The sequence below is a fragment of the Dipodomys ordii genome, unplaced genomic scaffold (genome assembly GCF_000151885.1).
Source record: "Dipodomys ordii isolate 6190 unplaced genomic scaffold, Dord_2.0 Scaffold1, whole genome shotgun sequence".
NCBI classification, from domain to species: Eukaryota; Metazoa; Chordata; class Mammalia; order Rodentia; family Heteromyidae; genus Dipodomys; species Dipodomys ordii.
Window position 1 is genome coordinate 34,989,925 of NW_012267217.1, and position 13,177 is coordinate 35,003,101.

General features: G+C 46.0%; 2 protein-coding genes across 5 annotated transcripts in view; one reads left to right on the plus strand and one right to left on the minus strand.

Moving 5' to 3' along the window:
- The window catches only part of Hspd1 (heat shock 60kDa protein 1 (chaperonin)), a 9,230-nt gene extending 9,093 nt beyond the window's left edge, over nt 1-137 (minus strand). Inside the window, exon 1 of the mRNA XM_013008930.1 lies at nt 53-137. The gene's annotated coding sequence lies outside the window, so the exon portion shown is untranslated. The remainder of the gene's footprint in view (nt 1-52) is intronic.
- Nucleotides 138-185: 48 nt separating this feature from the next.
- The window catches only part of LOC105980206 (MOB-like protein phocein), a 34,493-nt gene continuing 21,501 nt past the window's right edge, over nt 186-13,177 (plus strand). The window contains exons 1-5 of one of the 4 annotated variants that reach the window (XM_013008955.1): nt 186-279; nt 442-487; nt 920-1,084; nt 2,294-2,383; nt 2,464-2,639. In XM_013008955.1, the coding sequence (XP_012864409.1) occupies nt 485-487; nt 920-1,084; nt 2,294-2,383; nt 2,464-2,514 (309 nt within the window). In that variant the 5' untranslated portion in view covers nt 186-279; nt 442-484 and the 3' untranslated portion in view covers nt 2,515-2,639. The other 3 variants (XM_013008947.1, XM_013008964.1, XM_013008938.1) reach the window with 3 other exon arrangements.

The following is a 13,177-nucleotide window of genomic DNA, read 5'->3' on the forward strand; positions in this document are numbered from 1 at the left end:
CCCCCGAGCCCGGCAATCGGCATGCCTGGCGGGAGCCCCGCCCCCTCCGTACCCGCGCACCGCCCGGCCCGCGGGGCTCAGCCCTCTCCGGCCGGTTTAAGCTAGTTCCTGGGCCGCGCTCCGTTCCAGAACTTTCCGGCAGGAACCGCGGTCGCCACGGGTTAAGGGTCAAGTTGCGTCACTTCCGGAAAGGGGACGAAGGGGTAGCGCTTTCACCTCGGCGGGCTGCCTAGAAAAGCCTAGAAAGAGCTCCCTTTCCTTCCGTCCTACGGCGCTCGCGTAAGTGCCCTGCGCAAAGTCCTCGGGACCAATCGCCGCGCGCGCTGGCGTTTCCGCCCTCCCGCGCGCGGAGGGGTCGGGGCGGGGGCTGCGCGAGCGCGCCTGCGCGGTGGGCGGCCTCTTCACGTGTCCCCTCGCCCGATTGCGGGTCTCTCCTTGCAGCGTCGGCGTGAGAGCAGAGTCCGAGTGGCGACCGTGGAGAGTCATGGTGAGTTCCTCGTGGTCTGGAGGACTGCGGCCTTGCCTGGCCTGGGGCACACGGGGAGCCCCACAGGGGCCTGGGGAGAGGGGCGGGTACTGGTTACTGACCGGCGCCCACCTGTACGAGGCTGTGCACGCACCGGGCCCGCCGGCTGGTGGGCCGCGAGGCGTGCGGGCGCACCCGCAGCGGCCACCGTCCAGTGCCGCACCTTCCCGCGTGAGGCCTTTGCGGGAGGGAGCGTGACCCCGGGCGTAGAGATGAACTCTCGCCGAGGGCTGAAATTTTCCGGGAAGACGGTTGACCTTGGGATGAGCGAGGGGTTGCCCTTAAAAGGGGCCTCGTGTTGAATTGGGACGGAGTGGTGTCCGTTCTGGAAGCCAGCTCTGTGAGACACGACGCGGCCCGTTGACGATGTGTTCTGCACGTTTGTCTTTGCAGGCCGGACAAGCATTTAGGAAGTTCATGCCTCTGTTTGACCGAGTGCTGGTCGAAAGGAGTGCAGCTGAAACTGTGACCAAAGGAGGCATTATGCTTCCAGAAAAGTCTCAAGGAAAAGTATTGCAAGCCACAGTAGTGGCTGTGGGATCGGGCTCTAAAGGAAAGGTAAATGGGGGCTACAATGGAAGTAATTCTTGCTGTACTTAATAATGGGAGGAAGACGCATTGTAGGAGATCCTGTTAGTAAAAGTGGTCTTTTCAGTAGGCCACAGGTGCCTTTCAAGATAATCTCTTAGCTCATCTCTAATCTCTTTAGGGATGATTGCAAAATAACAGGATTTTCTTTCTTCGTGTGAAGATTTCCAGAGCATTGAAGTTGCTATCAATCGGCATAAAGATTATGCTTTAAACTATGGTGGCCTGTAGAGAAGCTTGATTAGGTGGAGCAGGCCTTTAACCCTAGGGAGGCTGAGGTTATAAGGATCCAGTTAGAGGACAGTCTTGAATTGTTGATTTAACCTCTTAACAACGAAATTGCTCTATCCTTATAATCTTTAGGAGGGGCCTCATTTGGCATACCTAATAAAGGCATGGCACCTAATAAAGCCAGGCACTGGTGGCTCATGCCTGTAATACTAACTACTGGGGATGCTGAGATCTGAAGACAGCCCCAGCAGGGTAAGTCAGGTAGACTCTTATCTCCAGTTAACGACAACATGCTGGAAGTGGAGCTGTGGCTTAAGTAGTAGAATTATTAGCCTTGAACAGGAAAGCTCAAGGACAGTGCCCAGGTGGAGTTCAAGCCTACAACCAGCATACATACACAGACACACACACATAAAGAAATTGAAGTGTTATCTAATTAGTTAGGCCTTTAACATTGTCAGTGAAGACATGCTATCTATTGTGTATTTGATGTGAAATTGTTCCCGTTAACCTCTTAAGAGGGACAGTTGTAGTCCGGAAACATTCTGGAGTTAGGGCTTTGAGGAATGGCAACTCTGCTTCAGTCACTTTACCTGAAGGGAGGAAATCAAGAGCATTTGTTAAATACTGAATCCTTGAGTTCTTGTTAGAGGGGTCATTTATGCCTAGTTTGAAAGCTGCTTTATTATACATAGCCAACCATATTAATATTTAACAATTTTTGAAAAGTTTAACAAGTTTTGTTTAGCTTTTCCATTATAATTACTGTGAAAAGTCAGGATTTAGTTTAATCCACTGTTGTTATTTCAAATTCTATCAGTTAAACACTAATGAGATGCCTTTTTCACATACTAGATTTAGTGAGCATATTTCTTTTCATAGCCAGTTGAAAGTTAATTATCTGGTGAACTAGACATCTTTGCTAATACACAGCCTTATTTTCTTAAGGGTGGAGAGATTCAGCCAGTTAGTGTGAAAGTGGGTGATAAAGTTCTTCTCCCAGAATATGGAGGCACCAAAGTAGTTCTAGATGACAAGGTAAGTAAATGTTATAATTCTAAAAACAAGTACAATATTAGTTATTGAATTGTCTTAACTAACAGTTTCTCTGTTTGCAGGATTATTTCTTATTTAGGGATGGTGACATTCTTGGGAAGTATGTAGAATGAATACATCACTAAAATGGCATCCTGTGAAGCTGCCCATTCCATGGAAGTTCTGAGATCTTTCATCATGTAAATAATTTCCATATCTCCCTTTTATAATAAACTGATGGTAACTAAGCTAATGATATCCATTGTCTCTAAAGTTTAATTTCACTGTTCTGGTATAAACATTTCCAAATAAAACATGTAAATAAATGGGTAGTCTTTATTTAGTGGTTTAAGTTGGTTTTAGAGTTCTGTAGTTTATGGTTTCAAGTGAATGACTGGTATACGAAGCTCAGTGCTGGTGATTACTGTTTAAGTATTTTGAAGGCTGAAATCAGGCCTGGCAAAACATACAGGGCTTAGTGGCAAGGCTCAAGTTGTAGAAAACCAGCCTGGGATATGTTAAGCCTTGAGTTCAAACCCACACCCTGCCAAAGAGATTGATATTGATAAAAACCCTTGGATTTTAGAAAGTCAAGCTGCCAAACTTAGCAAATTGTAGTGCATTACAAGTCTATAGTATTTATCTTTTCACTTTGTGCTACAAAAAATTACTCCCTAAATTGAATGTCTTGCTTTTAAAACTACTACATAATTTGGCAGAAAAAAAATCAAACACAAATGATAGGAGTAATAGCACTCACTTTCCAGGCACTTTGTATATAGTATTGGTTAACTATTAGCAAAGTCCTGTGTACTCTTAATGTGTTTAAATTTATGCATATTATCACCTCTGGTGTACCTTTTGTTACCCCTGGTTACTATCTCAGAGTTCTTTTGCCTAATGCTAGCACTCTACCACTTTGATCCACAGCTCCACTTCGTTTTCTGGTAGTTAATTGAAAATCAGGGTCTCAGGAACCCTTGCCTGGGCAGGCTGGCTTTGAGCCATGATCCTCAGATCTCAGCCTCCTGAGTGGCTGGGATTAGAGGTGTGAGCCACCAATGCCTGGCAAGAACTAGTTGTCTTTAGTTCTTATAATTAAAATAAGAGGAAAGTGAATCTCGACATAGCTAGTGTGCTTATATGTCATGGCTATGAGTACAGATTCCAATTGGAATTTTACCTGTGTGTGAGGTGGTTATGGGCCTTCCACTTGACCTAGGTGCTGTCCCTGCCCTTTTCTGCTCAAGGCTAGTGCTCTACCACTTGCACAGCTCTACTTGTAGATTTTATGTATATTTTTTTGTTGGTAGGGCTTGAACTCTGGGCCTGGGTGCTGTCCTTGAGCTCCTCAGCTCAAGGCTCTACTACTTGAGCCACAGAGCCATTCCCGGTTTTCTGAGTCATTAGAGATAAGAGTCTCATGTACATTCTTGCCCAGGCTGGCTTTGAACTGCGATCCTCAGATCTCATCCTCCTGATAGCTAAGATTATAGGCGTGAGCCACTGGAGCTGGCTGTAGATGTTTATTTATTAGTGTTTAATTGGAGAGAAGAATCTCAACGACCTCAATGACTTAACTGCTTGGGTTGGCTTTGAACTGAGATCCTTAACATCTCAGCCTCCAGAGTAGAATTACCGGCTTGAGTCATCTACAAGCTGCCCTATATTCTGTTATATTCCTGTTGACAAACAGCAACATACTTTCAATCATGAATATCCTAAATGCCACATGGCAAGGTTTTTTGTTTTTGTTTTCCTTTGCAGTAGCATTTTTTTTTGGGGGGGGTCCGGTCGTGGGGCCAAAACTCTGGGCCTGGGCGCTGTCCCTCAGCTCTTCAGCTCAAGGCTAGTGCTCTACCACTTGAGCCACAGCGCCACTTCCGGCTTTTTTCTTTTTGCTTATGTGGTGCTTAGGAATCAAACCCAGGGCCTCATGCATGCAAGGCAAGTGCTCTACCACGGAGCCACCTTCCCAACCCTACAGTAGCATTTTGAACTCTGGTCTTCTGACTTGCTCAGTAGCTCTGTACCACTTAAGCCATACTTCCAGCTCTACAATTTTCTGGTTATTTTGGAGATATAGTCTGGCTGACTTCTCTTTGAACTGGCCGTGAGCCACAGTCCTTAAGTCTCGTCTCCTGAGTAGATTTACAGACATGCTAAAATAACTTCTTAGGACTAAAGGTGCCCTTCTAGTTTCAGAAAATAATTTCTTCAGTAATGCTGCTAGACAAGTCTACTGTGGTATAAAATCCTTTCTGATTGAGTAAGCTTGAAATTTTAAGTATGCTAGTTCCAAGGATGAAGTAAAAGCTTTGAGATTTAGTTCTCAAGACTCATTTGCTTGAAAAGCCTTGGGGTTTGGACTGGATTTCAGATCTAGCCACAGGGCTTTGAGCTAGTTTCCTCACCTCTTTGTTTCTTTGTTCCTAAGATTTTTTTTTTTTTTACTCGCCTTATCATTTTGGCTTTTACTTTTCATTTGCATAGTGCCTCTGAGGCAAGTGTTAAAACTGCTGAGACAACACCCATCTACATTGCCCAGTCGGACCTCTAACTTGCAGTCCCACGATTTCAGTAGCTAGGATTAAGGGCATTTGCTATCTTGCCTAGCTATTGCTGTTTTCTTTTTTTTGAGTCCGGTCGTGGGGCCTGAACTCTGGGCCTGGGCGCTGTCCCTCAGCTCTTCAGCCACTTGAGCCACAGCGCCACTTCCGGCTTTTTTCTGTTTGCTTATGTGGTGCTGAGGAATCGAACCCAGGGTCTTGAGCATGCAAGGCAAGCGCTCTACCACTGAGCCACCTTCCCAGCCCCTAGCTATTGCTGTTTTAAGCCAACTTGGGGCAAATTTTTTTGTGGCCACAGATAATTAATGCAGTAGTTTATAAACTATGAGAAGAAAAGGTAATTAGGCAGAAGGTGTGGCTCAAGTGATAGAGAACTTCCAGATCCTAAGTTCAATTCCCAGTCTTGGATTAAAAACACCTTTTAGTCAAAAGACTGAAAAATACTAACCAGGCACTGCATGGCTCACATCTGTGATCCTAGCTATTTTGGAGCTGAGATCTGAGGATCATGATTAGAAGTTGGCCCAGGAGGAAAGGCCATGAGTCTTATCTCCAATTAACCACCAGAAAACCAGGAGTGGTGCTGTGGCTCAAAGTGATAGAGCAATAACCTTGAGCAAACCAGCCCAGGGGTAGCGCCCAGGCCCTAAATTCAAGCCCCAGCATGAGCACCAAAAAAAGCTGGAAGTGACACTGTGGTTCAAGTGGTAGAGTGCTAGCCTTGAGCAAAAAAAGAAGCTGGGACAATAACCAGGCCCTGAGTGCAAGCCCCATGACTGCCCCCCTTCCCCCAAAAAGTGTCATGAAATGCCACATTGAAACCTCTTGGTACAATTAATATATTCAAAAGAATGATAGGAAAGCTAAACAGGCTCTATTTGAAAAATAAGAGCTGGAGGAAAAATAGCTGGAGGAGGTGGGCAAATGGAAAGGGTGAAGATAACTATAGTCAAAGAAGAGAAAGGGAAGTACTAGAGGATGATAAGAGGTATGAGTTTGATAGAAATATATGATAGGCATGATTAAAAATGCCATAAAGAAACTATCCCTTGTGCAACTAATGCAAGCTAATAAGAAATTGTCAGCTGGACACTTCATGCCTATATTCCTAACTGCTAAGGAGCCTGAGAGCTGGAGGATCATAATTTGAGGCCAGCCTTAGGCAAAAATATCTGCAAGAATCCTTCAATTAACCAGTATAATACTGGGCTAAGCTGGGCGCTGGTGGCTCACGCCTGTAATCCTAGCTACTCAGGAGGCTGAGATCTGAGGATCGCGGTTCAAAGCCAGCCCGGGCAAGAGAGACCATGAGACTCCTATCTCCAATAAACCACCAGAAAACCGGAAGTGGCTCTGTAGCTCAAGTGGTAGAGCGCTTGCCTTGAGCTGAAGAGCTGAGGGACAGCGCCCAGGCCCAGAGTTCAAGCCCCACGACCGACCAAAAAAAAATACTGGGCTAGAGGCATGGCTTAAGTGGTAAAAGCACCAGCTATGAACAAGAAAGTCAAGAATGAGGCACTTAAATTCAAGCCTAAGTGAGACCTTGAAAAACAAAACTAAAAAGGCATAGCTGAAGTGGCAGAGTACTTGCTTAACAAGTAAGGTAAAGCTTTAGGCTCAGTTCCCATACTGGAAACTCAAAAAAGGAAATGAACAAGTAAAACATAACAAATAAATGGTAACAATTTCCCTAAGTACAAATCAGGCAAGGTGGTACCCAACTGTAAATTCAGCACCAGGTGAACCTGTGCTATAATAGACCTTATTTCATAGAAAACAAAATTCTCCAAAGTAAATTTCATACTAAATATTTGGAAGTTTGAAAGTTGTCTAAGTGTGTGTATGTGTGTGTACATGCACATGCGTGTGTGCCAGTACTGAGCTTGAACTCACAGGGCCTGGCTAGTATTCCTTAGTTTTGTTCAAGCCTAGTATTATACCGCTAGAGTTACAGCTCCACTCCTGGCTCTTCTGTAACTGGAGATGAGTCTCACAGACTTTCCTGCCTAGGCTGGCTTTGAACTTTGATCCTCAGGTCTCAGCCTCCTGAGTAGCTAGGATTACAGGAGCTACCAGGTCCAGCTAAATACGATACTTGAGGTATGTAAAATACTTCTAAAGCTTCAAGAGACTTTTTTGGGATTTGAACTCGGCCTGGGCACTATTCCTCAGCTCTTCAGTCAAGGCTAGTGCTCTACCACTTGAGCCACAGTGCCACTTCTGGTTTTCTGATGCTTAATTGAAGATAAGCATCTCATGGACTTTCCTGCCTGGACTTGCTTTGAACCATGATCCTCAGATCTCAGCTTCCTCAGTAGCTAGGATTATAAGCGTGAGCCACCCGTGTTCAACTTCAAGATACTTTTTTTTTTTTTTTTTGGTTGGTCACGGGGCCTGAACTCTGGGCCTGGGTGCTGTCCCTCAGCTCTTCAGCTTGAAGGCTAGCACTCTACCACTTGAGCCAAAGTGCTACTTCTGGCTTTTTTCTTTTTGCTTATGTGGTGCTGAGGAATCGAACCCAGGGCCTCATGCATGCAAGGCAAGTACTCTACCACTGAGCCACCTTCCCAGCCCGAGACTTATTTTCTTTTTTTTTTGTCGGTCGTGGGGCTTGAACTCTGGGCCTGGGCGCTGTCCCTCAGCTCTTCAGCTCAAGGCAAGCGCTCTACCACTTGAGCTACAGCGCCACTTCCGGTTTTCTGGTGGTTTATTGGAGATAGGAGTCTCACGGTCTCTCCTGCTCGGGCTGGCTTTGAACCGTGATCCTCAGATCTCAGCCTCCTAAGTAGCTAGGATTACAGGCGTGAGCCACCAGCGCCCGGCATAGCCGGAGACTTTCATAAAATATTTAAAAAATTTAGTTTTAGGGGCTGAGAATATGGCTTAGTTAGCTCATGCCAGTAATTCTAGCTACTCATTGAGGGCCAGATCTGAGAATTGCAGTTCAAAGCCAGCCTGGGCAGGAAAGTCTGTGAGACTCTTATCTCCAGTTAGCCACCAGAAAACTGGAAGTGAAGCTGTGGCTTAAAGTGGCAGAGTATTAGCCTTGAGCAAAAGAGACAGTGCCTAGGTCTTGAGTTTAAACCCTATAATGACAAAAAAATTGTTTCTGTTTCACAGTCTGTGTACAGAGGAAAAGAATTACTGTGTACAATCTTTAATATTATAATTTTTTTTTGGTCTGTCATGGGGCTTGAACTCTGGCCCTGGGCACTGTCCCTGAGCTCTTCAGCTCAAGGCTTGTGCCCTATACAATCTTTAAAGAAGAAAATTTTGATAGCTTGTTCAACCAACAGGAAAGAATATCTAGATTTTTTGGTTCCCATATAGATGGCATTTATCTGAAATATTCAAATGGCTGCCTTTACTTGATATTTTCTAGTAACACTTTATATATAACTGTAATTACTGATTAAGTTCTTTTTACTGCTCTCCCACATTCCCACCCCCAGTTTTGGAGATTAAACACTGTGGCTTTTTTTTTTTTTTTTTTTTGCTAGCCCAGTGTGTACCACTGAAATATAGCCCCTAGTTCTTACTTAATTATGTGTGTTTGTGTGAATGTGTGTGTATGTGCCAGTCCAGGGGCTTTTGCTCAGGGCCTGGGCAATGTCCCTGAGATTTTGTGTTCAAGGCTAGTATTGTTCTACCACTTTGAGCCATAGTGCCATTTCTGGCTTGGAGATAAGAGTCTGACAGGCTTTCCTGCCTGGCTTTGAACTTTGATCCCAGCTTCCTTTGTAGCTGGCTAGCTACAGGTGTGAGCCACAGACACCCTGCTCCTGTTATATGGGAACTTAATCAGTGAGATACAGAGAAGCCACACTTTTTGAGGTTGAATCTGGACTCCTTATTAGAAAGCCAGTGTTTGCAAGTGGACTAGTATTCTAAAGAACTGGCAGTCCAGAATGTTCTTAGCATGAGCCTTTTTTTTTTTTTGGTCGATCCTGGGTCTTGAACTCTGGGCGCTGTCCCTCAGCTCTTCAGCTCAAAGTGAGCGCCCTAGCACTTGAGCAACAAGGCCACTAATGATTTTCTGGTGGTTAACTGGAGATGAGACACCGGCACCCAGGAGCTAGAGCCTTATAAAGGCTAAAACCAAGCTGGGTACTGGTGGCTCACGCCTGTAAACCTAGCTACTCAGGAGGCTGAGATCTGAGGATCACGGTTCAAAGCCAGCCCCGGCAAGAAAGTCCGAGAAACTCTTATCTCTAATTAACCACCAGAAAATCAGAAGTGGCACTGTGGCTTAAGTGGTAGAGTGCTTGCCTTGAGTTGAAGAGCCGAGGGACAACACCCAGGCCCAGAGTTCAAGCCCCATGACTGACCCAAAAATTTTTTTTAAAAATTAAAGCTGGGGCTGGGAAGGTGGCTCAGTGGTAGAGCGCTTGCCTTGCATGCCTGAGGCCCTGGGTTCGATTCCTCAGCACCACATAAGCAAAAATAAAAAAGCCGGAAGTGGCGCTTTGGCTCAAGTGGTAGAGCCCTAGCCTTGAGCTGAAGAGCTGAGGGACAGCGCCCAGGCCCAGAGTTCAGGCCCCAGGCCCCACGACTGGACCCCCCCAAAAAAATTAAAGGCTAAAACCACATCAAGGCAGATGCCACTAGGTATGGAGATTAGCAAAGTGTGTTTACAGAAGCAGAACAAACCAGTTATCGGTTAACTTAGGGAAGCAGTTAGGGTTTGTAAGTTAATTAGGAGGGACAATCTGGCATAGAGATTTATTGGAATCCAACAGTCTTAACAATCAGGGGTAAAGGATAGGGATTTCTTGGAGTCTAACAGTCCAGGGTACAGCTGCAATTCTCAGAATGACCTATGCCCCATTTATAGTTCAGAATTGAGTGAAATGTCCGTTACCTATTAAGTCATTAAAATGGCAGTAGGGATAAGATGGCACTACTTAGGCCCAGTATCTATATTTCATTTCATTCCTTCCTAATCTCTTGTTAAAATTTTCTTCTGCCAGGTGCTGGTGGCTCATGCCTATAATCCTAGCTACCCAGGAGGCTGAGATCTGAGGATCATAGTTCAAAGCCAGCCCAGGCAGGAAAGCCTGTGAGACTCATATCTCCAATAAACCACTCAGAAAACTGGAAGTGGCGCTGTGGCTCAAGTGGTATTACACTCACCTTGAGTGGAAGAGCTAAGTGAGGGACATTACCCAGGCCCAGAGTTCAAGCCCACAACTGACAAAAATTTTTTTTTTCTTCTTCTTCTTTCCCCCCAGATTAACCTCAGTTATAGAACTTTCTTGTTTGAAAGTCATAATCTGCAGGATGCAAGAGTAGGGAAAATGTGAAGGTTATGAAGTAGAAACATTTCAGCCAGCTCTAAAGAACAAGGTTTTTCTGTGGACAAGGCCAGGTTTGACATCACCATGTAAAAAATATCACTTTTCAAAGGGAATGAAATGGTATTTTGATTCTATGTTTAACATCTGCTCATTTAGTCCCTCCCTCCCTTCTTTCTTTCCATTAGGTGGGCTGCATTGTTCAACAAATCTGCAAAGTCCATGAGACTCCTATGTCCAATTAACCACCAAAAAGCTGGAAATGGAGCTGTTGCTCAAGTGAGCATTAGCCTTGAGCAAAATAAACCCCAGAGGACAGTGCTCAAGTCCCAGGACTGGCACAGAAAATAAAGAATACTAAGGACATGAGTGCCTGTAGTCCATGCCTATAATCCTAACTAGTACTTAGAAAGCTGAGAGCTGGAGGGTCATGGTGGTAAAGTTTTCAGAGATTCCATCTCTAAAAAAAATCAGCAATAGGGGCTAGGAAGGTGGCTCAGTGGTAGAGCGCTTGCCTTGCATGCATGAGGCCCTGGATTTGATTCCCCAGCACCACAAAAGCAAAAAGAAAAAAAGCTGGAAGTGGCACTGTGGCTCAAGTGGTAGAGTGCTAGCCTTCGAGCTGAAGAGCTGAGAGACAGCGCACAGGCCCAGAGTTCAGGCCCCACGACCCCCCCCAAAAAAAAATCAGCAATAACCGTGCTGGGGGCATGATTAAAATGATAAAACACCACCTCTGAGCAAGGAGCAAGCTGTAGGCTCTGAGTTCAAACAGTAAGATCAGAATGACCTTTTTCAACAGGTACCTGCTATTTACACAAAGGAAAATTACTGAATAATCTGGGAAAGTGAAGTTCATTCAGATTTTCTGGTGGTTAATTGGAGGTAAGAGTCTCACAGACTTTTCTGATCAGGCTGGTTTTGAACCGCCATCCTCAGAACTCAGCCTCCTGAGTAGCTAGGATTACAGGCATGAGCCATGGGCACCTGGCTCCCAGGCTGGCTTTGAACTGGTATCCTCAGACCTAAGCCTCCGGAGTAGTAGTAGGCTGGCTGACATCAAGGACTTTTTTTTCTTTTTGTTTGTCATAGGGCTTGAACTCAGGTCCTGAGTGCTGTGCCTAAGCTTTTTTGCTTAAGGCCAGTGCTCTACCACTTTGAGCCACTTCCTTATCCAGCCTTTTTATGTTTCTATTTCAGTGGCTGCTACATAGTGGGGCTTAGTGACTATTTGGTGAAAGAATAAATTCTTTTACTATCTTGGAATTAGTGTAAAAATGATAGAATTATGTCCTTGCTCTTTTAAGAGTTACAAATGTATATACATCTTTAGAAAAGATTCTTTTTTATATTTTATTTATTTATTTTTGGGTCCGGTAGTGGGGCCTGAACTCTGGGCCTGGGCGCTGTCCCTCAGCTCTTCAGCTCAAGGCTAGCGCTCTACCACTTGAGCCACCTCCGGCTTTTTTCTTTTTTGCTTATGTGGTGCTGAAGAATTGAACCCAGGGCCTCAGGCATGCAAGGCAAGCACTCTACCACTGAGCCATCTTCCCAGCCCCTAGAAAAGATACTTATATGTAAACCAATTTATTGTCAAGCACTTCTCAGCCAAGTTCTAGGTCACTGACAAATATTCTGCTTTCGATCCACTCAACTTAAGACCGCTTTTCTGCTTTTGTCTCTGGAGGGTACATAACAGCATACTCAAGTTTTCTTTATCTAGGGATGCCTGATGTTTCTTCCGGTGGAAATCAGACCAGCTTGTTCACTCATTCCTCTTTTGGCTGTTAAAACATTTCATAACAAAGCCTCCCTCATCCAATTGAACGATTTAAGATTTTTATCAGGAAAAACAAAAAAGGGAAAAAAAATTCCGAACTGCTGTGGTTTCTTGAAACCATTTCCCATTTAAAAGAAATTTCAGAATCCTGTGGGATGTAAAATTCCCACCATCCATCAAGACCTGTTCATTTATTCTTGCTTCCAGCTTGCAGAATTCGAGCCAATATGAAGTGTTTGCAGGGCAAACCTATCAGATGCCCACTCTATCTCATAATTGATACCTCATCATCTTTTTCGTAGGCAAACATCATTGAAAAGGTCCTTGGCTTTGTAGTCAGAGCCTGGCGGAAAAAACAAACACGTTGAAGTCAAGCCTTCCATCTGGTTTCAGACTGGGTTGGTTTCATGCAGATTCTGTGGCATCTTCCCAGACTGATCTGTTTTACGGCTCTGACCTTGCTTCCCAGGCAGATTCTGGAAGAAAATCAGGCTTCTTTTAGGTAATTAGGTAATTGCCTGCACATGGACTTACAGAAATAGTCGCCATTGTGCGAACTGTCCTTGCAGCACAACTGACGAGAGCCCAAGGACGGGCACCGAGGTTGACGCAGAGGTGCACGCACAGCCGCAGCGCCTACCCGTGGTGACGCCGCTCCACCCCCTCCCGTGGAGCTCCGAAACGGCTCCCGACCCCCGACCTCCGGCCCCTCCCACTCGCCGAGCCGCGGCGGGCACTCGCCGGCTGTTCCATCCTGTACACCTCCCTCCGCCGAGCCCGCCTTGTCCTGGGTTCCTCCCTATTTTCCCGACCTGCCCTGCGCGAGCTGCAGCTGTTCTCCAAAGTGCCCCCTCCCCGGAGCCGGGACTCAGAGCGCCGCTGCGCCCCGCCCCTACCCCCCTCCCCGCGCAAGCAATCGTCCCTTACATCCGGGTACCGACACCAGCCGTCCGGACTCTGGCACTATGGTCATGGCGGAGGGGACGGCAGTGCTGAGGCGGAATAGGCCGGGCACGAAGGCACAGGTACCATCTCGGCACCTTTTCGGCAGGGAGCTGTCGGTGCCGAGGCACACGGCTCCGGCTAGCCGGCGATCGACGAGGGGAGACCGGGCCCCCGCGGAAGGCGGGCGGGCGGGCAGGGACGTTGGTGC